The sequence below is a fragment of the Genypterus blacodes genome, unplaced genomic scaffold (assembly GCF_046128005.1).
Source record: "Genypterus blacodes isolate CSIRO-AG114 ecotype Tasmania unplaced genomic scaffold, CSIRO-AGI_Gbla_v1 ptg000022l_1, whole genome shotgun sequence".
NCBI lineage: Eukaryota > Metazoa > Chordata > Actinopteri > Ophidiiformes > Ophidiidae > Genypterus > Genypterus blacodes.
In genome coordinates, this window is record NW_027466835.1 from 4,883,533 (window position 1) to 4,911,143 (window position 27,611).

At 44.5% G+C, this 27,611-nt stretch overlaps 1 protein-coding gene across 2 annotated transcripts in view; it reads left to right on the forward strand.

Moving 5' to 3' along the window:
- The window catches only part of slc38a12 (solute carrier family 38 member 12), a 42,707-nt gene extending 19,250 nt beyond the window's left edge, over window positions 1-23,457 (forward strand). For both annotated transcript variants that reach the window (XM_076143038.1, XM_076143039.1), the window contains exons 9-10: window positions 10,430-10,523; window positions 19,998-23,457. In XM_076143038.1, the coding sequence (XP_075999153.1) occupies window positions 10,430-10,523; window positions 19,998-20,761 (858 nt within the window). In that variant the 3' untranslated portion in view covers window positions 20,762-23,457. The remainder of the gene's footprint in view (window positions 1-10,429; window positions 10,524-19,997) is intronic.
- Window positions 23,458-27,611: the final 4,154 nt, after the last annotated feature.

A 27,611-nucleotide genomic window follows, 5' to 3' on the forward strand; every position in this document is an offset into this window, starting at 1 on the left:
AAGTGCTGTCCATTGACCCGCTGTGCCCTTCCCCAAAGTGGAGAATGAAACAGCCAGTTATCTTTTCAATTATATCCTGACGTGCAGCATATTCATGAAGGTCTCCGCTGTTGATTTATTCTTTTATTTTTCGTCCACCATCGGCTTCATTTGGTAGGAACATGTCCTGTAGACCAATCCTCTTCCTCCTCCTCCTCCTCTCTTCCCCACGAGTTAGAATGATGGGCGGGGTGAAATAGCCATCGTCCTATTAAACCACAGGCAAATTATCGTTTCTCATTTCCTCCCCAGATATGTCCCAAGCCTGTCATAAATCTTCCCTGTGTGCTGTTGCTCGTTATTTTTACCTGGCTTTATAATGGTTTCTTTTTTGAGGAGCAGGACCACATATTACAGTTTTTAATTAGGGAAACGTCTTGGAAACAGTGGCCCATTGGAAGTCTTAAAGCCTCGGCGCAGCAGACGGCTGCTCATCATTACTCACTCTGACGTGCGGTTGTCTTTCCCCCTCCTGCACAATATTGTGATTAGTTGTGCAAATACGCCTTCCTGTCGGTCTGCCACAGGTTATTTTTGATGCAGTTTATTAGGCACCCCTGTAAAATGTTAAGCAATCTGGTGAACTAGCCCTAGGATCAGCTTTCTGGTATGAGTATGGTGATTTTAGAGGCTGTAGTTAGTCTGATAGTCTGATTCTGTCTCCATGTATGTAAACAGAGGGAGAAATGCTGAAGCCTTTGTTAGTAGTTAAAAACTGTATTTTAGTTTTTTATATATGCCTTAAAACGTCTTTAATCAAGTCGTCATGTGCGCTGGAGAGCCGACAGAAGGCTCCTGTGCTGATCGTTAGCTCATATAGTCGAATCCTAATGAGATTCTATCGAGGGAAACATGATTGCTGGAAAGCGCAGGACTCAAACCTTCCAAACTGGGTAAAACAAGTGAAGCCCTCCGTAATATAGGTGTTTGTTTTACCTTGTATGCTGTCACTCACTTATGTCTATTTATGTCCTGACAAGACAGCAGCGAGAGCCGAGCACAGCCTGCGTATAAACACGTCAGTTCATTCAAGGAAAGAAAATAAGCGATCTGAACTGTGGCTTTGAAGTCATGTCAGTGGAACAGCAGGGAGTACAACTCTCTGCAGATCCCGCTTAAGATTCTCCACTTATATTCATGCGTCTCTTGCTTTCCTGAATTTTCTCTCTCTCACGTTGTAAACAAGTTCCAAGGAAAATGTGACCTTGTCTTTTTTTTGACGCAACATCTTTGCGGCCTATTAAAAACCACAGAGGTTGAACAGCGTAATCACCCGCTTAATCGCACTGCAGATGAGTAATGGATGTATGATTAACTTTTACACGAGAAATCTGCCATGCATGGTGTGGCCAGCCTCTTAATTCCCCCTGCGTAGTGCAGATCTTTGTGAAGGTTTGGGCATGATGGAGTAGGACCGCACTGAATAAAGATGTCTGCTCTGTGTGCGTTTCCCGCCTTCTCTGTAAATTTGACTGTCAAGAGTTAAACTACGTCGGCTTGATGAGCCATAATAGCCAAAGGAAGTGCTGCATACATTTGGAGCATGGCTGCTCCCTGGCGGAATTTAACATATGACCTTGACAGTTTTAGTTTCATTGTAATCTGTATTGAACTATGCGGCTTTTTGTACATTATAACATTTACCAACCTGTCTTAAAGCTTCTGCAAGGTTTCCTGCCTTCCAGTGCCCCCCCCCCCCCCCCCCCCCCTGCATTTGTCTGTGTTCTTTCCCCTCATTACAGTCCCGTCTTTAATGGTGTAGAGACATGGCAGTCTCGGGAGCCACAAGCATAATTGGCAGTAGAGATCAATGTATCCCATGTCTCACTTCCGGCGAGAGACGACTGTGAATGAGGCCGACGATGCTTTAAAAATTAATGCTCTACATACAACGCTCTTTTTTCAATATATATTGTTGTATTTGCCCCATCGTTCCTTGCTATGCCAGGCTCATTGGCTCACTGAAGCGTGTACATCCACAAGGCGCCTTCAGAGAGAGAGAGAGAGCGAGAGAGAGACGGCATTATTTATTCATATATATTCCGCGTCAGTGTGGAGAATCTTTTGTGGGCACGTCTTTTTGGAACTTGAATTTGTATTTGCTGGATGGTGACCCCGGGGTTTAAAAGGAAGCAGCATCCAGAGACTGACAGTGATGTGTCTGGCGACGGTGGGTTACATCAGAGACGGGAGAGGCGTCTGTTGCCAGCAGATAAGCCTTCATTTGTAGGCTATTTGTATGCGCACAGCATGTTATAAAACCACATCCATCTCTTCCCATGACTACGGACAGACATTATATTGACCCTCCATCCCTCAGTTCCTGATCTAGACCAACCTAAGGATTTGTCACACTCTCAGGGATGTATTGTGGAGTTGTTGAGTTGTTTTTGTACAGATTTGAATCGTATTCTGTAGTGTATTCTCCCTCCCACTCGGATGGTCGACCTCCCCACACCAACGCTTGTCACTTGTTTTTTGATGAACAGTGGACTTTGCACTCGCGTTGAGCCTGAGGTCTCCACAGCAGCCAGAGGCCTCACATGCTACACCTTTATAAACGGCATATTAACTTTAACTAGCACCTGTGTTTTCTATTCCTCTGTTTTTTTGAGAGGTCCTTTTCATGCCCCGGATGTTTACACCAGAGGAATTACAAGTGCGACTCTAGAGCAAGGAAAATCTGTACATTTTCACACTAAGCCTCGACCTGCGAGCGCGTCCTCAGCTGTAGACTTTGCGGTGATGAAACATTGAAAAGAGACTGGGTTGCTTTACGGTCTGCTGGTTCTGATGTGCTTCACTTGCCACTCAGCCCCAGCTTCATGCGATTGTGAAAAATATGCAGGTTAGCAGGACTCAAATACACATGAGAGGGATGGAGTTAGAGGAGAAACAGGAGAAACTGGCACAGTTGGAGAGACGTACTTACATTGGAGTCTTACTGCTCCGACTTCATTGTCTGAGGTCACAATTCAAAATCAATAATATCAATGCCTTCCCGGTGTTACTCAAGTATTTAGTACATTGTATGTTCTTTAAACTTTCCACGTGAGAGTTGAATGTTGAAGCTCTAAGCTATAATTCATTCTGTCCAGATAAATGGACACTTTAGTCTCAGCCATATATCTTGACTGATTTAATTTCTTCATTCCATACTGCTGAGGCGTTCGTCGGTTTGGAAATATAAAAAGCTGCTCATGTATCCTTAGATTTATTTGTTTGTTTCTTCAGCGCGGATACTATCTTTCATTCTGACAAACGTATAGCTCCAATATGGTTGAACTTGCATAGGTTTGCCTCCCAGGCACTGTCTACCTCCCCCCTACTTGTTTGCCGGGTGTCTTTGTCTTAGCGTCCCTGTCCTCCCCGCTGCCTGTGTGTTCAGTGATTCAGTTGACTTGGTATTGCCATCAGAGGGTTTGCACATATCTCCTGGGCTTTTATGGCCTATTTTATGATATTATTCTATACCACCATGTCCAGGTTGCCCACAAGTCTTTTATCATATATGTGACAGCCAAGTTAATGAATTGGTCCCTCTTATCCAGTATGGCTTTGGTTTCTTCATGTGACCTGGGTGAAGTGGTGTATCATCACTGTGTTATAGAGAACTGTGGTCTTGGTGTTAATTAACATGGAAAATAAGTCTCTTATTACTTATGGGATAATTATTTGTATTATTTTATTAGCTAACTCAGTTTAATCAGTCTTATTGATATGACTGCATTTTGTCACAGAGTGTTCAGTCCAATGTGACCAATCCATTATTAGACTTATAAAACATTCTCACAGGGCTTGTATCTATATTTTTTTTAGAATTCCCAAAAATGCAGTTGGTTTAGAGTCATCTGCATGTTTACTTTTTTAATGTGCTGCAAAATGTAATTTATTCTTTATTCTACTGGCCATTAAAAGCTTCTAAAGCAATGATGATCTTGTGGGTTCAAGTAATAAATAATACGTCCAATATTATGGCTCGTCATTATCACTTTCGTCTGTGTTTGCCAAACCAAGGTCACGTCAATACTTTGGTGAAAGCTGATTCGTAACACAGCTTTGAATTTCAGTGGAATCGAGTAACAAAGAAAAATGGATCAGATTGAACTAAGCTTATACTTTATACACCATACTATGGTTATTACAGTCATATAGAATTATAGTCATGATATTAAGGCCTGAACTTAAGCCCCGACTGCATCCCGTGTATGTTGTATTATTCTTTTCTGCCCAATGCATTGCTAAATAGGATGACCCAGAATCAGAATCACACTGACCTGCATTTCTAATAATAATGGCATAAAGATGAGCGTTGGCGACAAACGGCGGGGGCTTGTAGGACAGTGCGGATTGGGAATCATAATCCTTGTGTCTCTGTTTGATTTTGTGGGGGAGATTATCGGTCAGATTATCTGGCCGGACCACCATCCATGACGGCATTTAGGATTTTCATTGTTGGACGCTGATCGTTTAACAATAACCCTTACTTTGGTCCGTGGGCCTGATAGCTCGGCGGTCCTATGCCTCATTAGGATAAGATTTCAGTTTCAGTTCACATTCAAGAGCCCACAGAGTGTAACCGGCAAATATGTTGATTAATTTCTTCAATGAGCGTAGGGGTCAGAGTTGATTTCTAAGATGGATGAAGGACCCTTGCTTGGGAGAAGCCTGCACGTATGAAGTGATTAATTAGATGAATGAATTAGCTTCTGTGCTCGATAATGCAAGCTAATACCAATTAATTCCCTTTCCATGCTCTATGCTCCCATGCGCAGATTCAAAACATCAGCCCTGAGACTGTGAAAGTGATTGACACTTATATGCGAGGTTGCCAGTTAGTGGCAGCTTTTTCACCATTATTGAGATCATTCACCATATCTAAACCCCATTAATCCCTCACTCACAAATTGTACTCTGGCTGTCTCACAGAAAGGCCTGCAAAAATGGTTAAAAATGTATTGACTGCAGATTTGAAACCCACAGTAGAAGCATCAAAGGCGGTGAGCCAATCCTTGCACCCGGGGAATAGACTGAGTTGATATAGGCACAATCAATAGGGGTCTGGACCCTATGCTGGCTGCTGTGATACTGCTGTCTGGAGTGAGTCAGGCCGCTGAGATGTTGTTTGTTTCCATCTGTAGAAGTGGAATAAATTGCTAGAAAATCTATAAATATGGAGAGCTGCAAGTTCCCGTGACCTATTTGCTAACAGTTTTGCTAACAGTTTTGCTACGATGTTTATAGAGTTTTTATTTCTAGGTTTTAGCTGATTAACTAAATCCATGCGCCTTAAAATAGAGCAAATCCTTGGTGCGTCACTGCCTTGGTCACCTTTGCAGTTTCTCATCTCAGACTTACCGTTTATTGCACTTCACTCAGCTGTGTGATTGCAGCCAGCCAGGCTGTTTGCTGAGAATGTTGTCTCACACTGAGGAGGAGAAACGATGGATTTTCAAGAACGTCTTTGTTGTGGAGAGTGAAATGCTCATAGGTGATGAGTGAGCAAAACACGCTCCTTTTGCCGAAGAGCCAAAAATGATTCATGATGGGGTTTTTTTTCCTGACAGGATTTGTTTTTTTGTTTTTTTTATTGAGAAATGTATTAAAGCGAACATAAGTAGTTTCTGTGGGGTGGAAGGGAAAAGCAGCTTGTCGGCCATGTAAGCAAGAATGGGATGAAATTGCTAGAACAAAGTATTAAATGAATAAATGCATTGGCGCCTCGTGTCATTCACTCTGTCCATGTTATGAAATTCATCTCCATTTCTAATTCTGCTCTCCTCAGACTCCTGGAGGGTAGATTTATTTTATTTATTAACGTTGGAATGAAAGCTTTCCCTCTTGTTTCAGCTCAGGCTTGACTTTGACCTAAACACTGGTCTGATCTCCATCTATGCGTTTGCACTTCAGCCACAAGCTTGGCACACATGATTCGCAGATAGGTTGTGGCCTCCTCACATATTAGATGAGTGTAGTGGCCCATTTTCATTAATATTTTCATTCCATCTCCAGGGCCAATGCTCAAATAGGAAGTACCTTTGGGAACATAATGCCGGTACTATGGGCTGAAGAGCTTCTGGTGTTTTTCTACCCCTCACTGACCTGTATGTCATCCAATGTGACAGCTACAAGATCTGACAAGAAATCGCCTTACTGACTAAACCGGTCTTGACGCAGTATCTTTAACTTGACACATAGGTGTTAATTTATGCTTTAAAAACACTGCCTTAAAGGTCTCAGCTCTAACGCTAACACAATGAGACTACTGTCATGGCACAAACATTGCAGGTGTTTGGGTTTTGGGTGTTTGATCCAAACCCAAACATGCATAATCTGACTCCTGTGAAGGCTGGCTGTACCATACTTACCTCCCTCTAGTGTTAACCTACTGTTGTCCTCATGTTTCTCTTGGAGAAACTCTTTGACCTTCTGTGGTTCTCTGAAGTCGGCTATTGAAGAGTGCTTACCTAGTACACAAACAAACGGAGGACAAACAAAACCTCTTTGGTGGAGGTGATAGCAGGGGCAGCATAAGCACATTCAAGAGACAGATGAGCCCACCATATGGGAGCTTTGAGAAAATTAATGAATAAATAAATAAAAAATATGCTTGTTTGGGCACGAGATGGTGCCCAAACAATGAGGTTTAAGATCTTGCCATTGCCCCTGTGTGCTTCCTACTTCCTTCTTTGCATCCAGATTACACTGAGTGCACACAGCAGGGGGGATAGTCATGTGTGATCTCCTGCTGACTCCACCTCTAGTGATCCCACCCGTCACCTTTTCTGCTTTGACGGGGCCGTGCCAGCTTTTTTGGGTCTGAGTCGCTCTACAGCACCTGGCATCCGACGTGTTTGTACCCACCCACCCACTCGCCCTCCCTCCACGCCTTTCCCGTGCTCTCTTCCCCGCTTTCTGTGCCTTCCTTTCTCTTCTGTCACCTCTGATGTAAATATACTACCGAGGCAACTTGTTACTATAAGTGTTTTCCATGACTGCTGTGAGACTTAATACTTCTTATGATTTTATAATTTTCCAATTACATTTGCGTGTGTTGTTAGTAAAGCATACTGGGGTCTTTGCTTGTTTAGATCAAAGTCGTCTATTATTCACGTTACTGCTGCTTTACAGTGCTTTGAGTTTGAGGAATCAATGCAAACGTAATAAAGCAGTAACACTGTTGCAAATTTAATGGAACGAATGTCCAAAGCAAACTAGTAGCTGTGGTTAATGTGGGCTCCCCTGCTGTTTACTTTTAAAATCAATCCAATCAATCCTGAGAGAGGGTTCCTGTTAACAATTTTGTGTTCCAAAGAATGCAGCTGCACTAAAGATAGCCACAGATTTTTCAGTTGTGCTGCAGAATAGAAGGAGTGCACAATTTCAAACATTGGCTCAGACTTTGATGAAGTGTCACCAGTAGTTCCGTTGGTGTCGACATGTGGAGAGCCTCCTGTAGGAATTGCTGGTTGTTGGTGATAGACTGTAGATGAGTGCATTGTCCTCGGGCCGCAGTTGTTTGTTGGCGCAACCTTGATTCATGACCAACAGAAGCTTCTGAGAAATACATCAGCCACGTGAGCAGCCCACATGCAGAGCTATTAACCCTCAGGGATATTGCTTGACCGTCTCTGGGGTGGTAGCTGACCACAGAGACTCGCTGCAACACCAGAGATGGAGGGGTCCAGGCCCGATTTTGATGGCGTTGAGATGTGCTTTGTTCAGTGCAGAGTGGGAGCTGATGGGATTCGTTTCTGTTCTGTTCTGTTCTTTATGCCCTTATGAATATTTTTTTTTCCCAGTTGAAACCATTATTTAGCAATAAACATGCTACAAAGTCACTATAGATGAACTCAAACATGCTTTAAACCTTAAACTAGATTTGCAAAGTTGAAATTTAGTTTGCTTTGGAGGTTGGTACACCTATTTTACCACTTCTTTATCTGTAAATAAATGATCTCAGGGTGTTAAGGGTGCCAAATTCAGCATGAAAAATGTATGCCTAAACTCAATGTGCTCTAAAATGAGATGTATGGTGTTGTGATGTCACGTGACAGCTGCTGAGAAGAGACCTTCCATGCTGTCAAATGAGCATTTAGTGATAAAAGGCTCCGCTCTTTCCGACAGCCACCATTAATTTCGCGTTATTTATTAGAAACACCTCTATTTATAATTCATCTTCCATAACTTCCAATAGATATTAGGGAGATTTATGCTTTGGCTCAGTAACTGCACTGAGCTAAGAAGGCTGATGATATTTTAATACAAGGACACATAGACATTGCTGTTATTCAGCAGAATTAAGGCTATAATTCTCTTCATCTTATCGGACGTAAAGTAGTTCTCCCTTCTCTTCTGTACATCTTGTAATAGCCGACTAACTCTGTCTAAAAGTGCTCCCTCGCTCGCGCGCTCACTCACTCACTCATTAATTTCCTACCCCGGATACAGTATATAGAATGAGGCGCTCTATAGGGAGTGGTGAATTAAAATTTCAGAGAGTATTTAATCACCTTTTTTTGCACTGCCACCGAGAAATGCAGTGTCGTAAAAATGACAAAGGCACACCAAAAGGCTGTCAGAAAGCTTATTTTAAATAATTTAGCTACAGTACAGCCAGATAATGTTGGTGTTTAGTTATTGCTTACAAATGGCCATTTGGGAGAATAACTTTGGCCAGGAGGATGAACATAAAGTGAAATGCAGCACCCCTGTGGTCTGCTGATCTGTTGTGGGGCCATTTCAGAGACACACACACACACACACACACACACACACACACACACACACACACACACACACACACACACACGTACACACATGCTGTCAGTTTAGTTTAGTTGTTGCCTCGTTGTTGTCGAGTCCCTCTTTAGGCCTGATGAGGACACAGACCATCATGTGTTTGCTCTGATCCACGTGGAGACATCAGCTGCTTGCTCCATCAGGAGAAACTAATTCCTGTTAATGTTCACACAATAACAAGTAACGTGTTTTTCCTATCCAGCGCCTCTCTCCCAGTCCATCACTATCCAGGCTGCAGTGGAATATTTAGATTGTGGTCGTATTTTCTGTGAAGTTGTGATCGCCTCTCTGCAAGATACGGGTGGATCTCATCCAGAATGTGACAGAGAACAGCTAAAGCATAAACTGTGTCAGATGAATGAATGTAAAGATGATGGCGTGCATAACTTCTGTATTTGCACTGTTGAAGGCCTACAGCTGGATCGCTGCACACCAAATACCTCTAACAGGCTCATATTTACTCAAAACATTTCAGCGACCCAGTTCAGATGAAAATCTGTAAAATTTTGTTAAAATGCCATAGTGCCACTTTAACTGAAGTGTCCTGCTGTGCCCCGTCACAGGTGTGTATTTGAGTGTGTGTGTGTGGAATGGAGGGTGACATGTTTGAAAACCTGCACGGTGCTCTTCAGATGACACACAAGTGGCTGCCTCAGAGATCACCTGCCACTCAAACGCCGCTGTCACTCCTGGGATTGTCAGAAAGCGGGAAAAGGGGAAATGGAGGAAGGGAGTGTGTTGGCGGTCAGTGAAGACGAGAAAGTGTAGGGGGTGTGGGGAAGGAATTGAGGCTCGGCGCTGAGCCACCGCCTCTGATCGCAGCTCTTGATAAAGCAAGTACCTGATAGGCAATCAGAACTGCAGCCCAAAAGGATTTGACATTTTTTTGTCAACTATGGATTTGTTCACCTGTTCACGTATTCGCCTGTCTTAGATGTTGCACTTGGGATTTAACAGCTACTGCAGAATTCATGTATGTCACCGAAACAACAAGGTGTAGTTATTGATCTTTGAATTATTGAGATACATCAGCCAACGTCACACATTGTGCTCTGGTTTAGTATTGCTGCTATGTTTTCCTCCAAAGTTCCAACATTTATTATTATTATTATTTCTAGTCTGCATGAGAGCTTGACAGGACCTGACATGGCCCAACTGTTCACATCGGGCTCGGGTTGGGTTCAAAATGTCACTCTGATTCCATGACGAAGCACCGCAGTCCACACAAAGCACGTCAGAGACATCAGGGGCGGAACTTTTACCGGTATAACGCGAGTATTGATTCAGAACTCTCTGCTCTGCATCGGGTCAGACTCTGACACAGACGCAGCCTCTCTGCTCCACAGTATGTGTCAGGTCAGGTTCCACACCTCAGACCCGTTGGGAGCTCTATTCTATTTTAATAACATGACCACAAGGTTGTTACTCTTCCTCATATTCCCTTCTGTGAGACTAAAGTCAAACCAGTCCACACATTCCAGATTGAGTTCAGATGATTTAGTTTGCATCTTTGTCTCAAAGAACTAAAAATACATTTGTAATGTTATCTCCCTTCTCTTTCTCTCCCTCTCTCTCCTCTTTCTTGCAGACCGCGTTCACTCTCTTGTTGGGTCCTTTCACCTTCTTCAATGCCCAGAAGACCAAATATCTGCAGATCCTCACTTCAGTCATGCGCTGGATCGGTAAGAACAAGCTAATCCTGCTGTAATCTAATCCCACCTCACCGTAACTGATCACACAGTTACGTGAAAGTTTGTGTTGCAAATGTTTTGTGCGGGGCCTCCATCTTGCTTTCCTTTTCTCCAGTCTTCCCTCCTTTTCTTGATTCTCTTGCTTTTTTGTCCTCTCTTTTAGCCTCTCCTCTTTCTACCTACACACATTCCCATTTTCCATGCGTCTCCCCCCTTTTCCTTCATCCTTCACTCCCCACAGCCCCTCCCTCCTCTCGCCTGTGTGGCTGCCGCGCCCGGCTCCGTCCATCACGGTTCGGTCCTGCTCCGTGTCTTTGATTCCCATCTCCTCTCATTCCTCAGCGTGACAGGCTTGACAGCCCGTCCCAGGCTTGATTGGACCGTCACTCACAGGGTGGCGGACGAAAATAAACCACCCGTCCTGGACCAGCCGCTAAAATCACAACACCGCTGAATCATAGTGCTGCCGTCACCCCCTCACAAACCTATGCTACTGCGCATAACAACACACAAACACGGCAATGTCCACACACACTGTCCGCTGACTGGCTGGCTAAATAACGTAGCGTTTTTGGCTGCCCCTTTTACTCTTCCGTGTCCATCTTCACCCTCTCCTGGCACTGTTTGTAATAGATTGTTTGTGTCACCTCTGCGGCGCTCTTTACAGCACCGCCTAATGATTCAAAATGGCCCTACTGGAAGCTCTTTGTTTCCTCTGTGTGCTGCCATAGTAACACGAGGAAAAGGATCCCCGAGTTTATCAAAACGGTATTCTCATTTCAATTCCATGAAGAAAAATGACATTATTGTACAAGTGTAGGAAAAACACAAAATGTTGCCTAAATGCCAAATTTGATCTTCATTAGCTTGAGTTACCAGCTGCTGTGATAACTCTCCGTTGAGTCCCCAAAGCAACACGAGAGGGAGAGAGAGGGAGCGGGAGAGGGATTTAAACAAAATCCACCGCTCTGTTTAGCCAAATGGTGTCCTGTCCTCACGTGCTATACTCCACTGAAGTGCCACCGTTTATTAGAATGGGCCTAACCCTTTCATGGTGTCTGAAGTTAGTGAAACCAAAGTGAGAGTGTTTTCTTATTTTGTTCGATAAGTAAATAAGTTCTTCATCAGTAGCGTTTGTCTTCTTCCAGGCGACGTGCAGTCATCGACCCTTGGCTTCAAACATCTTAAAGCCTGATGGGTAATAAATGATTAAATATTGCTTACACCAGGTGAGGAACTTGAGTGATGGCTCCATTTTGTCTAAAAGGCAGATGTAAGACCTTCACCTCCTGCTCATTAGTCACCACAGAGAGGTCCTGCGCTGGGTTTCCTAAAGGTTGCTCTGAACCAGGATGAATAGACTCTGGTGTCGGGGGCGAGCAGCTGCTTTGTGCATCAGGTCCCTGCCTCCTGCCCTTGGTGTCGGCCTTGTCACTGTAGTTGCCACTCAGCTGTAGCACCTCTCAACCCTCCAGGATCTTCTTTTCTTTTTTTTTTGTTGCACATAACATGAGTGATGATGTGTTCTTTTACCGCTGTGCTGCCATTTTGGTTGAGGTAGCCATTAGCCCGCCACAGGGCGATGCTTTTTTGTAAAAGCCCATGGTTCCAGACTGTGATCATTTATTCCTTGAAGGTCTTTTGCTTCTTCCAGTGGTGCTACCTAATTGTTTATGTTGCTCATTTGGACTCTATCACTCCATTACACTAAATATGTCCAATAAAAATGGCATTTTTGATTAAAGGACATCATAACGTGGTGTGTTTGGTAACAGCGCATAAAAAAGGCTTTCACAATTCCTTATGCCAAAAGTAAGTAAATATATAAAACATATGCGTACATAGTTGAAGTTTGTGTGTGTGTGTAAGTACAAGTACAAGTAAAACATTTTGAGTATTGATTTTGGGGCCGCTACGGCAGGAAATGAATCTTGAAAGTTTGCAATGTAATGTTCTTATCCACTCCAACCTTTACTTTAACTTTAATCCAGTTGTCTTGTGCATAGACTTCAATGGAGCTGCTTATATATGTAGCATATTACCACGGACTTTAGGCTCAACACACTTGAGTGGACAAAATATTGATTATTGCGTGTGTGACTCTCCTGAACACCCTATTGGTGCTCTGAAACGACCTCCTCCAGGGTATTTATGTCACTATCAGCACGGGGGGGAACATTGTTTGGGAGCGCTGTAACCTTTCAATCAGACTTTAGCCTGATTGCACATTAAGAACAAGTCTGTTCTGCTCTTTTGCTACTGCATCTCAGGTTTTATGTTTCTTCCCTAAGGACACACAGAGCGAGTCCTTACCCCTGCAGTAGCGACTCATACTCGTCAGGTTGTCTGCAGCGGGTGAGGGAACTCATCGTCATCATATATTTCTTTCTAATTCTCTCACAGGAAGTACTTCTAATAATTCTCGTGTCAAAATGCCCAGATTTAAGCAACCACTTAACAATACTTCAAGACTCCAATTGCAATTGATATTCTGCTGCGAGTCTCTGAGGAGAAATACGTATTGTATCATTATCAGCACTCCAGAAGATCATCTCTGCAACAGTGACAACAGAGGAGCGGTTAAGTGCCCACACCTTAATTGATATTGAGTGCTTTGAGAAAGAGGGAATAAGTGAGCGGAGCCATCACTGGGTGAATGTGTATTAATCACCTTCCGTCCATCTCTCTTGAGATGCACGGATTGTCGTGTGGAGCCACGTAGGGTCTCTCTAGTACTTTTTCATCCATGACATATGGATTCCTAGACGAAGGGAAAGTGGAAAGCATGCACCCTGAGAGCACTGTCACTTTTATTCCTGCAGAGACGCTTGAGAGCCTTGTCTCAATCACAGTGTGTTCGGTTGAAACAGTCCACGGTTTTATTTATATTTCCTGCATCGGTTTTCCCTCTAAAACATCTTTTGTGATATATTTATTCACTAGAGCTGAGCAAGATGTTGCTGCTCAACAGTTTCACATACATCAAGACCGTAAAGAAATGTTTTTGTGTCATATTTGAAGATTCAGACTTTGATAGGAGCAGAGTGAATCGACACAAAGTAAGCTGAACCTATTTACCTTCTAAAAAACACAAAACCACAAAGTCAGATTTCAGACTTGCAGCTTCAGTGATCCATGGTTCTCGCCATCGATCTAATGGTCTTTCTTTACTAAAACACGGTACGCAGGGCTGAGAAAGTGCCCTGAGGGATACGCTCAGCTACCCAGTGCCATTTTAATCAGTGAGAGAGGGAGATATTGTTTTTGAAGGTCAAGGGGACTCTGGTGGCTGGTTGGTTGAGTAGAAAGTTGAGTTTGTCCAGAGCATGCAGCTCACAAAGGGGGGAAGCTGCTGCTAAGATGCTTTTCATGACGATTTGCACGTGACTTAAAGCCAACACTGACCGACCCAGCTGAATAGAATCAGATCTGTTTTTCTACAGCACTGGTGTTAGGAGGTGAGGACTGAATCGTAACCGAACACACAGATCAGGTGTGAGCATAATCATACAGCAACATCATCACAGCTATTTTTCTTAAAGCTTTCATCCCTGCCCACAGCTTTCAGGGTCGCCATCCTCAGTCGCTGCTCACTATCGATGCCTGATTCCTTGCCTAATGAGAACTCTGACTCTCACCTGTCAAGGGCTCTGCATTGATTAGGAGAATGATGGCAGAACAAGATCAATTGAATTGAATTGATCTATACCCAGTCAGTAAGCTTTTAATCATTGTTGTTTACTTCTGCACTGCTGTGGCGGCAGACAGTCGGAGTATGGAAATGAAAGCAGCACCTTCAGTCATCAATTTCAAAAGAAAGGCACTTTTATGTCTTAAGAATCAGTTAACTCGTGTTTAGCGTCTCTCAAAGATCCCAATTTGTCGGTAATCCAGCTTAGACGTAAACCACCGCCTTGATTCTATCGAGGTTGATTTGTGTGGCTGAGATGTCTGTTGAGATTCCAGTCACATGCTTCTTCTAAACTGCAGCTATGAAGTCTGCGTCCAATTAAATTTGTTGTTGTTCTGCATATTTACCCCCAAAACCCATTTCATGGATTACAATGGACTGGAGATGTTGCTGCGTCACTGTGGCAGCCCTGATTGGGTTGTGGCCAGAAGTGAAATATGCTTGAATAATTTGACTTGCAGAGAAAGGGAGATAAAACAGTGACAGCTTTCTCTGTCCCGGTTTAAAGATTTGGTTTCTTTGGCTTGTTCCTTGGCACTGGCTGTAGAGACAGATACATTTAACTTGTTATCAGTGGGCAATGTGCAATTGGCGGAGTTACGGTTGAGCGAGTGGACTAATTGATGTTTTCATGAAGCCGGTCGATAGTGTCATGTAGTTTGGCTGACTCATCCCTGTGTGAACCTCAGCTGCAAGAATGAGGCGCTAAACAGTTGACCCGCTGCCGTGTGCTGTGTTTGCCGATAGCCCTATCAGGGATTGCTGCGTTGGTTTCTAGGTGAGTCAGGCACTTATCACCTGTTCGCCGACCAAACACAGCAGCGGCGCCCTCCTGCTAACTCCTGTCCTGATAGGGTTGATTTGATAGAATATCATGCAGAGCTCCTCCACAGCAAGGAAACCTGAAATCCCGGAGAGGACTGGGCAAGGAGCCGGCGCTAATAATTACCACAGAGATTATCCAAAAATGCTTAAGGAGAGTCTCTTAATTAATGAGAGTGTGATTGCTGCGCTCAAATCACAAGAGGGAGAGTTGTTTATATTGGCAAGGAAGATGAACTGACACTAGAGCAGCGCTAACAGGGTCTTGCATTGCACTACGCTGCATTTGTCTTCCTTAGTGCTGGAAATGGTGCCGTGACACTGGCTCCACTAAGAGGCCTTGACCTTCCCACTATCATCATGGAATGGCTCATGTTGAAGTGTCCCTTCTCCCCTCGGAATAAGACCCGCCCTCCAACTTGACGCCTTCTTGTGCTTTGTTGCACACAAGATTGATCACCTCTTACCTTGAACCATTTTCTACTCATTAATTGAGTCAGGAAAAAAAACTCAGCTCTTCCTTTGGAAGCCTCTGAAGAGTCCTCTTCCATAGGTGGCCCATGAATCCTCAGGCCAGCCTCGGCTTAAAAGCAACAGCTTTGTTTGCTAGCAGTGAGAACACAGCAGTGAGAGCCTCCTCTGGGGGGTTGTTAAGTTGAAGCATTACCCACAAGGTCATTGCCATCCCCGTCTTAAGTAATATAAATCACAGGCTGTAAGATAGATGGGCACTAGTTACATGGATGTGAAATGTGACTGTTTGACACCTGTTCAATTTACTTAGCTGCTGTTGTCCTGTGTCAAGTGCAGGGAAAAGCACCCGCAGGCACGTAGGGCTGAGCATCCGACAGTCCATGTCATCACCTTATCCTCCCGCATATCTTCAGGGGTAATTGGCTCATTGCATCTGAATCAGTTTTTAGAGTATCTGCACAATAGCTGTTATTGCTGCAGGATTCCAGCGTGTGACACAGAAATGCGATAATGAAACTTCACCAGGAAGTCAATGGCCTCTTTTTTTACAGGGGACCGTTTAAGGGCCTTTTTCCTGCCCCAATACACAATCACAGACCACAAAGGAATGCTCTGGCAATTGTGACAATGAGGAGAGAAGACAAGTTTATCCCTTTCATAATACACGCATGATTGGTTCTGAAATTCTAAGAAATAGTTTAAAATCCCCTCTGATGAATGTTTTTAACTATATATCAGTTTCACGTCTCTTAAAATAATCTGGTGCACTGAATTTAACAATGTAAATAAATTATTATGTTCTGTTCTATGGTCCCTTTAAAAGCAGTCAGGGTGATCTAAGATACTATGCTCTTATTTCATGGCTGCATAGTGCTTGAGCCCTGAGATTCATCACCCGCCGTGCAATGAGTGTGATAAAGTTGTCCCGTAAAGGCTTGATTTGCCCCCCTCATGTAGCATGATGCAGCCCAGAGTCGGTGACAAATGAGCGCATTAAGAAATGCTTCATTCTAGCGGCTTTGTTCTTGGCGCTCAGCTCCTCTCTGCCATCTGATTGACTTTCAATTTATTTGAAAAATAAGAGCTTAGTTCCTTTGTCTTTAAGTAAGACAAATTACTCTCTGCTTTCAATTAGCATATAGGCATGTGGATTATTGTACATCCCACAATCTGAATATCATTTACAGTTATTAATCCTTCTTTAAGTAGGTAGATTATTAACACAAACCAGAGCAGACTTTCTTAATATTGGCTGAACTTGTGAGCTCGTAGTGCCCGGCTACCCTGAGGCATTCTTAATTAAAAGCCCCATGCCTTTCCTCCTTCCTGCGCCACCTGCAAGAGTCGATGTCAGGGGGGAGAAAATCTTCCTTTCACCTTTTTTCACCGTGGCTGTGTTCAGCAGACAGGCCAGGTGGCTGTGCAGGAGAAAGTGGGGAAATAAGGCAAGGCAGACAGTGAAGGAGAAAGGAGACAGAGGGAGTGAGCGTAAGCCACCTTGGCAGACAGATGGGTGGAAGTGATGGCTCTTTCACACATTGTGGAGTGAGTCTCCATGTCTCTGTCATAGCAGCTCTCCAACAGGACAATGTGTTTATGACTTCACTAGTCCAAGGGAGAATTTATCATGTGGCAAACCTTCCATAATATGAATTGTAGCCATAGACTTTCCAGGACAATAAAGGTAAGTTGTCCTTCCCAATTGTGTTGCAGTCAACATCTTTTCACTTGAATTATAACTTTATTAAAAGTATACCCAGTATTTGACCACACGTCTCATGATTACGCAGGAATGTAGGCACAGAAATGGATACATCAAAGCACATTTCAATTTCATCAACAATACAAAATCTCAAATCAAACTAGAGAAAATGTTTTATACTAAAGTGAATGAGGCTTTGCAAATTGGGCCTCGTGGGCCGGTCCAGATTGGTTAGAGGTCTGGACTTTGAGAACCCACGCTGTAGACATGACACAAGCATTTCCTTAGCCTGGATCACATTGTATTCAGTTGAGGTGTTGTGACGCTGTTTCTCCTTGAAGCTTGGTCTGCTGCCCAACCACTTGACCCGCTTTCTATTTGAGGAGGGCAGAGAGGGAATGATTGCCACTTGCAGTGCTTTTCCCAGAGCCACAGATTAGATTGGACGTGGTCCAGAGATCCATTATATATCGACCATGTGAGCAACAGGTTTAGAGACTTTGTCCACTAATGTATGTGTGCTTACGTTGGCATCCGCAGTAGATTAACTGTATGAAAAGTGAGGCAGGCAGCTGCTTGACCCCTTGATCTGAATGGATTCATCAGCTTACTACTTATTGTATGCATCGCCTTCAGTTGTCCATTTCTCTCATGGAGATCCCCAAGGCTTTATCCGTGGCCTCCTTTTGTTCTCTGCTTATACACTTGCTGTGGTACTCGCACCTCCAGCCACACCTCTATAAAACTCCTGAAGTTCGCAGGTGATGAAACGTATCATCAGTCTCATCCATGTCAGAGCTGAGCCAGAGGGAAGATTTTCTGGTACAGTCACACACAAGCTGAACACTCAAGACAGGAGATGACAGTAGACTGAACACCTTTCCACATTACGTGCTGCACAGTGGAATTTGTGGAGACCATCTTAGTTCCTACAATCTTCCCTAGAGAGGTAGACGGTCTCCTTTGCAAAAAGTAAAATTAAATGTACTTCCTGTTGCAACACAACATGTCCAACCTGCCACACAAACTGCTGGTTCAGTTCTACAAGGCAAATGTTTAAAGCAAACCCGCCTATCACCAACATGGCCTGGAAACAGAGCAAATCATTGTCGACCCCTCACTAAAGACACTGAGACGGCTTCTCTCTTCAACCGTTACAATAGTAATGTACAGTATAAACTGCGTAGAGGACAATGATGTTCCATTTGAAATTTGAGTGTACCCCTTGTTAAGATCAGCTTCCTAAAATGAAGTTTTGATTGTGCCTGTGTTTTATCTTGTTTATCTTTTCAGACTACTACTATCAGTAGTAGCAGTTGTAGCACTATTTACAGTATCCCCTACAGAGAACATTATTTGAATATTTCTTGTGTATGCTGGCCTCTCCTGTGCTTTTTCACTCATGCTTTCTTCTGTCCTCTTTGCAGTTTGTCCCTGGTAATTATAATGAATTTCTCCCCTTGACATACATTAAAGTGCCACTGCAACTGCACCCAGTCCCTGATTAATAGAGTTAGAATAACACATCACGTACCGAACCCCTCTACTTATCGCCACCCCGATGAACTCAAACGCTTCTCAAACAAAAGAAAGTGACGGAAAACCAAAACCTCCTGCATTCGACCTCTAAACATTTCTCACTGACTCCGCCAAATTCTTCTCCCTTTAGCCACGCAGTAAACCTGTTATCATGGAGTGTGTGGAAGTGTATGGTGTAACATTATTTAGTTGATGTGTGCATATGTGTCACTTCCCACCCCTCCTAAATGTCAGCCTGTGTTTAAAGGGCAGCTCTATGATGAAAGTAAACCAGCGCTATGACTAAGTTGTTGTGTCACGGGCTGATTGGGAATGCGGAGGTGCAAAGGCCCGCAGAGCCTCGTGACGGTTAACCTAGAGAGGCACAGTCAGAGGTCTCGTTTTGACACGCTGGCGTCATGCTGCTCGTCGGGGTCGCACCTCAAGCAATCAATTGGAGATGCGTCCTGAAGAGCAGGAGTCAGAGAGAGGAGTTGCTTCACCAGCTTCACCTGGCTCCAATGGGCTTATACTGGGCCGTGAAATGCTCTGTAGCAGGGCTTCTCCCCTCAGGTTTCTGGAACAAACAGACAGGTTTCAAATTGGAAGGTAGACAATGTAGCCACAGGGTTATTATTTCCTGCACTTTCCAATGCAGCTGATGCACCCATTTTACATCAATGAGTCTTATGAAATCTGTTGAGCGCTGCCAGGTGAGTTTGTTTTCCTCTCTGCTTGATTACTAGAGAAGATTGGCATATCCTGGCAGAAAAATGGGAGCAGGAATCAGATTCCTTCCACGATGAATGAGAATTGTGTCCAACCCAATGTGGTGTGTGTAAAAGTAGTTTGAAAGGCAGGAAATGGAGGAGTTTATGAACTAGACGGGCACTCAATTGTCTTTCAAGTCAGATGAATGTCACTCTGTCTCAATGCAAGCGGACAACTTTGCTGAGTGAAGACAATCGGGGGGTTCAAATATGTGTGAAGTGACCAGCTCAGCACCCGAGTGGATCCCAGCGGAACGATCCCGTCGTGCCGACATTAAATGCTTTGCGATTAGCGATGGAGGAAGGCGTGAACTTTAAAAGTATTACTCATTGAGTTAAGATTTGGGCCAAATGAAGGATGAAGGATTTGATCAAAGGGTTTCATTGTGTTCTAAACCACCAACCGTTTACTCTTAAACTGCCTTTAAGCATTCATGTCTTGATTTTCATGAGACTGTCTTCTTAAATCCATCCTTTCTGTTTCACAGCGTTCACCATGATGATCATCCTGGCGCTGATCCGCATTGGGAAAGGCACGCCTGAGGGCAACCCGCCAGTCGCCTCCATCTCTGGGGTCCCCAACTTGTTCGGCGTGTGTGTGTATTCCTTCATGTGCCAGCACTCCCTGCCCTCCCTGGTGACGCCCATCTCAGACAAGAAGCGCGTGGGCACCCTGGTGGTGGCGGACTACTCTCTGATCCTGGTCTTCTACGTCCTCCTCTCCTTGACCGCCATCTTCTGCTTCAAAAGCTCATCGCTGCACGACATGTACACCCTGAACTTCACGGACAACTGCGACGTGCTCGACATTCCGGTCCTGCGCTACTTCCTGGGCCTCTTCCCCGTCTTTACCATCAGCACCAACTTCCCCATCATCGCGGTCACGCTGCGCAACAACTGGAAGACCCTCTTCCACAGGGACGGGGGCACGTACCCCTGGGTGGTGGACCGCGTTGTGTTCCCCCTCATTACCCTGGTGCCCCCTATCGTGGTGGCCTTCTGCACCCACAACCTGGAGTCCCTGGTGGGGATTACCGGGGCGTATGCAGGCACCGGCATCCAATACGTTATCCCAGCCTTCCTGGTGTATTACGGCCGGCGCCACCTGGAGCCCGTGTTTGGCAGGGATCTCGTCAATAAGCACCGGTCTCCTTTCCGCCACGCCTTCTGGGTGTGGTTCGTTTTGGTTTGGGCCGCCTTCTGCCTCTTGTTCGTCACAGCCAACATCATCCTCACCGACACCAAGAAATGAGGATAAGATCTAAGTCTGGCCGGTGTGTTCCCGTACACGAGGCCTTACTGAACGTTCCACTGGTTGGACTGCGTGCCTTTACATGGGACTTTTATTGCATTTATGAATTGTAAATAAGAGTAATTTATCACTTTTTTCAAAAGGGACCAAATGTGGTGTGATGTAGCCCTGGTGTAAACTGGAGCCTAAGCATGACGGAGAACAAAGGGGAATTCTTTTTATTTTAAAAATTTTGTGGAATTTTCAACATAAAGTGCTCATGAATGAACATTCCTCTGCTAATTCCCATCCCGTCCCCTGACATGGAAAGATTGAAGCCAAAACTAAGTCAGACTTCATCGTTATTGTGCAGTTTCTGACCTCGTAGCAGTTTCTGTCAGTTTAACTTGATCTTTTTTTAATCTAATTGTGGAGTCGGATGACATGAAAGTCTAGAATCTTTCACATAGAATCATACAAAATGGGACAGTACACACACACACACACACACACAGGCCCACAAATCGTGTTGAGGATCAGCATCGTGATTGCAGGGTTTCGATTTTGTCAAGCCGTCTCCCCCGCACACGAGACCTCATCTTTCCTCCTCGGCAAAGGGAAGACTCCAAAAACAGCAGATCGTTTTCTCCATATCCTGAGAAAACTATATTAGTTCCCTCAAGATGACGAGGAAATTACGTTGTTTTTATCCGTTACTGAGATGATGCGTCTACGTGGAAATAACACATGAGACGTAACGCTCAGGCCTTCATGTTTCTGCAGGTACACAACCCTGTAGATCTGTGTAATCTCCACCTCACAACAAACGGTACAAATCAATCGCCCCTTTCCTCCCACGGCGGAAGGAAACGGAGAAGAGGCCTCCAGCTCTATCCAAAGCTCAACAAATGATCAAAGCAAAGTTTAGCCCCTGGTGTCCCACTCCCATCCCATTCCAGAAGAGAAAGAAGAGCCTGTCAGGCAGAGAGATGTAGACTTGCTCCTACGTTGCTCCTCGGCTCCATGAAGGAGCTTGAGGGGAAAGAGGCAAAGGCAGCGGTGAATCGGGGATAATCAGTCGGCGGCGGCTGACGTTGATCCATCCTTCATTGGCGGCTGCCTCCAATCTCTCCGTCCCCCTCGTGAGCGCCGAGGCCCTCGCCGTGACAGATCCGCTGACAGATAGGCCGACAGGAAGAGCTTCATCTCTGTTTATCACCGCGCGTTCACATCTGTAGTTCACACACAGGGCATGTCCCTCATCTTTTAGTGCTCAACACCCGTTCACGACTCTGTCTCGCACTGCATCGCTCTCTTTCTCTCTTGAACACAGGCACACACGCACACACACCTCCAGACCTGACAGGCTGGTAGCGATCTGTAACGTCTCTACTTTGGCTGTGCACTGTAGGGAATAGCAAAGGGTGCTGTGGGAGCTGCACCCGCACGTAACACCACAGAGCCTCACACACACACACACACACACACACTCACACACACACACACCGCTTGGTAGTCCATAATAGGGACATTTTCAGCTTTTTCACTTCTCTTTTTCATGGACTGGAGCCCAGTTACTGACACAGAAAGGTTTTATGTTTTGTGTGTCTGCATTTAAGTCCATTTTTACTCTCACACTCCATTTGAGTGTCAATTTTGTTCGTTTGCAACTCATTTGGTTTCTGATGTTCATATCTCCGGACAATCGCGTCTCGTTGTAGGGTTGCTGCATCAGTCTTTGCAGTACAGTTGTCTCTATCGGTTTCCTCGTTTTGAAAGTTGCCTCTCAGGCAAGTTACTCAATCGTCTGAGGGAGTTTGACTTGTATCCATTCGTTTTTATTCAGTCAAATATCGGAAAGCACAAGTATTCATCCTTAGATTACAGTCGCATCTCTCTCAAAATCTTGTAATCATGATGGTGTTTGGCTGTAATGAAAGCTTTAGGACCTTCTGTTTATGTTATTGCTCCAGTTTACATTTGTGTTTCATTTGGGCAGGCAAATGCCAATGAGCAGATTCCTCTTCTTCATGGTTTTGGTGTATGGTTCATGGTTTTTGGAGTATTTTTTAGGTGGAATTGTAACTGGCAATCGCAGATTTGCACAGGGCTGATTGCCACAAAAGACAAGGTCAAGGATCTTTGGTAGTCCGGGTTCTATGGACGGGGAATTGTGACGGCACTCTCCACGCAGCAAACACACCACTTCATTCATATGTTTGATTAGTTTACTCTCCTGAGAAATGAAGTGTGTGTGTGTGTGTGTGTGTGTGTGTGTGTGTGTGTGTGTGTGTGTGTGTGTGTGTGTGTGTGTGTGTGTGTGTGTGTGTGTGTGTGTGTGTGTGTGTGTGTGTGTGTGTGTGTGTGTGTGTGTGTGTGTGTGTGTGTGTGTGTGTGTGACTCTGGTATGGAGTTATGAAATGTGCCTTTTATGGGCGTTTCCTCGCCCTTCCTCTTGTGTTTCCATTAGCTTCTTGCCCTTTTTATTCAACTGACAATCAAAGACGCTCTCTTCATCGCCCGACGCCCCAGAGTCCATCGTAAACACGAGAATGGCTTTATTTACACGTTTTCCCCCTCCAATTCTGACGCTGGTTTACGATGTGTGTTGGCCGGCGTTTGATTCAAGCGTTTATATCGATGTTTACTGGACTACTTGATGTTCTGTTTGACTTTTATGATTCAGAAGGTAAATAAAAGCTTTACGTTCATCAGAACCTCACGGGGAAATCACGTCATTCATTGACTGCTCAGTTTATTTTTATTGTCTTGGCATTATACGCTGCAACTTTGAGTTTTCACTTCCTAAATGAGAAAACAGGATGTAGTAGCATAATGACGCTAAATAACATTTGGATCTTTACAGCACGTCGGAAGAAAATTTGATTTCTGAAAATGCTGTGACTGAAATGTCTGAAGAACTTCCTGTCACCCAGGGGGACCACAAGGCCCTGCTGGTGACAGTTTCACCTAAACCTGCAGGACACAGCACAAATGACGTGGACAAACGGGACCATTGGGACTATCGGGACCATCACAGACGTCAACCAACCAGGGAACGGTTTCTCCTCCTCATCAACATATTGTAAATTCATCTCTATATTCCACTAAATGCAGGTATTCATACAGTACTCCGACTCTGCACCTCTATGACACAATGTGACTAAAAAACTACAACTTTAGAAGCTTAAAACATGAACTTGAGACATCTGTTATGTTGGGTCACATCCCAGCGTGGGACAGAAGTGCTCTTTTCACACTCAAATGTTTTTTGTTGGCTTGGATCAGTCTGAACACGGCAGCACGATCGCACTCCAGCCCAAAAAAACACCCACATGGAGTCTAGAGGAGGCAGATGAGCAACTTCAACGCGAGCTGATCAGCCACTACGGCCATCTAATCACGACTAAAAACAACTTCAGACTCGATTTGAATTTGCTGGAACGTCCTGGCTTTGTTTGATGCTTTTGCTGCCTTTTGTTTTGCAGTTGTGGCGCTGTCACAGAGTGTAAACCTCACAACATCACACAGTTCAGTTCATCTGACTGTGCAGCTCCGTCAAATTTACAGAAATCTTTCTACGGCTCAGAAACCATGCTCCTCATAACCAATAAACAGAATTTGACGTTAAATCGCTCCCCCTTGTTCCCCCTTGATGACTCAATTTGCCAAGAATGAAAGATCAAACTTTTCTAATTACAACCAGACAGCAGGTCTTTCAATTGCAACGTTCAATACTGTTTCACCTTTTGTAGAGCAATTATGCAATTGTTTCGATTTTTAGAGGCAAACCTGTTTCTCTCTCATCGCCGTGACGATGTCAGATTGGCTCTTGGTAGTTGAATGCATGACTCTATACGGCTTTGCTCTTGCTTTCGCTGTGACACGTCCTTGTATTCAACACACAGCTTCACACACTTGTGCTTTGCTGTATTTATATCTTTTCTCCAGGTTATCGTCTCATCTTCTTCTTCTTTTTTCTTTTTTTTTTTTTGAAATCTTCCACCACCTCCCTTCACCTCAATCGTCTCTGAAGCACCTCAGCAGTGTTTTATAGACATAAGAGGTTTCTGTTTTTATGATCGTACTAAACCTCCCCTTCTCAAGTTCAATTTGATCAGGGCGGCTGCAGTAATTGAATTCAGCCTCTGCCCTTAAATGTATGTGGGGTGTGTCTGTGTTTGGGGGACGGAGTTATAATTGGAAATAAAAAACACGGCTTGGCTTAATTAATTCACCGTGTTTAATAATGTGTGCTTACGCAGGCTGGAAGAGAGAACGGAGCGGCGAGATTCCCCTGAGGATTGTCCCGATTCCTGCAAAAAGTGATGACCTCATTAAATCTTTAGTGAAGCAGCAGTTATACGGATGCCCAGATGTTTAAAGTTGTAATACGTGTGTTCCTTTGATGTTTTTGATGTTTGAGTAATTTGAGTTTCTCCAGATGGGATTTTCCGTAAATCATGGTGACCTGACATTCCTTGGAAAGTAATGCAGGTTAATGGCAGCGACTCCAGACCAGTAGGTGGCAGTATCTGTTCTAAAACAAATGGCAGAAAGTACAAGGACGAGAGAGTCAACACAACCTGCATCGCTCAGAAGAAGACCTCAAGGTACGTAAGAGACAAATACAAGTGAGTAGCTCCGTTACCTGACTGAGAAGCTAAAAAAAATTACATTTGTTTATGTTTGGACTCAATTGGTTCAGTATGTAGCTATGGAAAAGAATATTTGTTGTATGTTTGTCAGTTTGTCCAGTTTACGTCAACTAGTGACGTCGCCGCACTGCCCCAGTTGCATTTCACGCGCAATTACGAGAGTTGTTGTTCCTAAGCCTGCTGTTCTTACCCCCTGCTACCACTAGAGGTCATTCACGAGGGAGAAAAACACAAACTAAGGATTGTGGCTTCAAGGAGGAACAAATCCGTTCAACCAACTGCCTCTCATCATGACACAGGAGATAACATCTTCCTCGTCTGTGTCCAGTTGTTACCATTTTGCGGGCAGTAGTGATTTGATTGAAGTTCCGTCCTTTCTTGACTTCCTTAGAGACATTACGATTGTGTGCGTGTGTGTATCAGAGAAGTTCGTCCTTGGAAAGGCGAAGGTAACACACACATACACACACACACACACAGGCTGTACCATCTGCAGTCCAAACCGTTCTGGCGTACAGCTTTATGACTGAATTTATTTACTCTGGCTGGCTCAGGTGTTCCTCTGAGACCCGCAGGTCCCTTAGGGTGAGAACCCGTCGGCGTGGCGATTATGCCTCCCATCGACCGGCCTTATGAAGTGTCAGCGGCAAGGAGACGCCGCTGCTCAGCCACAGCGGACACGAGGCACCGACATTAGTAGTTAGCACGCGTCTTCTGTCTCACGCTGTGCAACCGTCACGGCTGAGGCGTTTGTGTTCACTGCAACGCCTTATTAACCGCAGTAAAGATGAGACATTAAAGCAACGATACAGCTGCTTACTCTACAGAAGAGAGAGAGCCAGGTTGAATCTTAACAAATGGAAGCTTGGTTCACATGAACAACAACAACATCTGACGTAAAGTAATAATAGTCCATTTAATTTACTTCAAAGAAATTCAAGGACAAAGTACAATATTTTAGTACAATGGAGACGATTACAGGCAGAACACAGTTGGGACGGACTACAACAAACTGAGGTGAGAGGTGAGCTTTGAGTTCGCTTGATGAAAGTACAGATTGATGATGAGGATCACAGTGTTTTTGTTCCCCAGGTGTGTGTAGAGCAAACACAGTTAAAGCAGCACTACAACACACACACACACACACACACACACACACACACACACACACACACACACACACACACACACACACACTAACCAGAGTCCAGCCTCACAAAACTCACAAAAGAAGGTCGTAAATTTACAAATGACCTCCCCGTCGGCTCGGTTGCCAGTTGGCATGGCGCTCTGTCCCGCGTCACGCCGCTTCGTCTGCGTCCTCAGTGTTCCCCCCTGAACCGAGCCGTAAATATCAAAGGCATTTAATAATATTTACGGTTTGAAATCTGTGCTGATTGCAGGAAGTAAAATCTACGCTGAGCCAACCTGGAACTGCAGGAGAATCCAGCACCAAAACAATCCTGAGAACCGCCGCAACCGAGGACTCATTCACCTAACCTCTTTGATCTTCTCAGAGTTCGTGTTCTTAGGCCTCATTAGCAGCCGGAGCGCCGCCTCATCCTGGGTGACGACAGATGGATTCCTTGTAATTCCACACAGATGCTTCTGTTTTTTTTTTAATGATCTCTTGTCTTCACCCTCGTACCTTTTGCCACCGCATAGGTTCATTAACGCGAATGGAAGCTTAGCAGAAGTCTCGGGGAGAAGCTCCGACTGAGCCGCTCCTCTGTCCTTAACAAGAAGGTTTCTTCAAACTCCTGAAGACGAGCACGATGTCACAGGGGCGACCTGGGAATATTCAAGTGCGTCGACTTTTGAAGGTTATCACATCTACGTTGATGTGAATGTTGAACTGGCTCGCTTCTTGTGTGAAGTAATGTCCGGCTCAAATTCTGCGTTCTGCTGGCATAGTTTTGCTTCTTATATGTCCAAAATGATCCCCATTCTGACTTCCTGAGATACCATCAGTGTACTGAAAGCTCCAGTGCGCTGGTGGAAATGACATGGATGCGTTCTGGAAGGAGTTTTGCTCTAAAAAAGATCCGAAACACCCAAAGCTTAGTGTATTCCTTCACGTTTGACCTTTGCAAATACCTTCTCTCACCTCCTGCCTTGACATTTTCACTCTCCCCTCTTCATTCTCTCAGAGGACTGAAGCTGCAGTGAAGTATGTCTCTGGCAATCTGGCAGCGTCCACAAGTGATTCATCC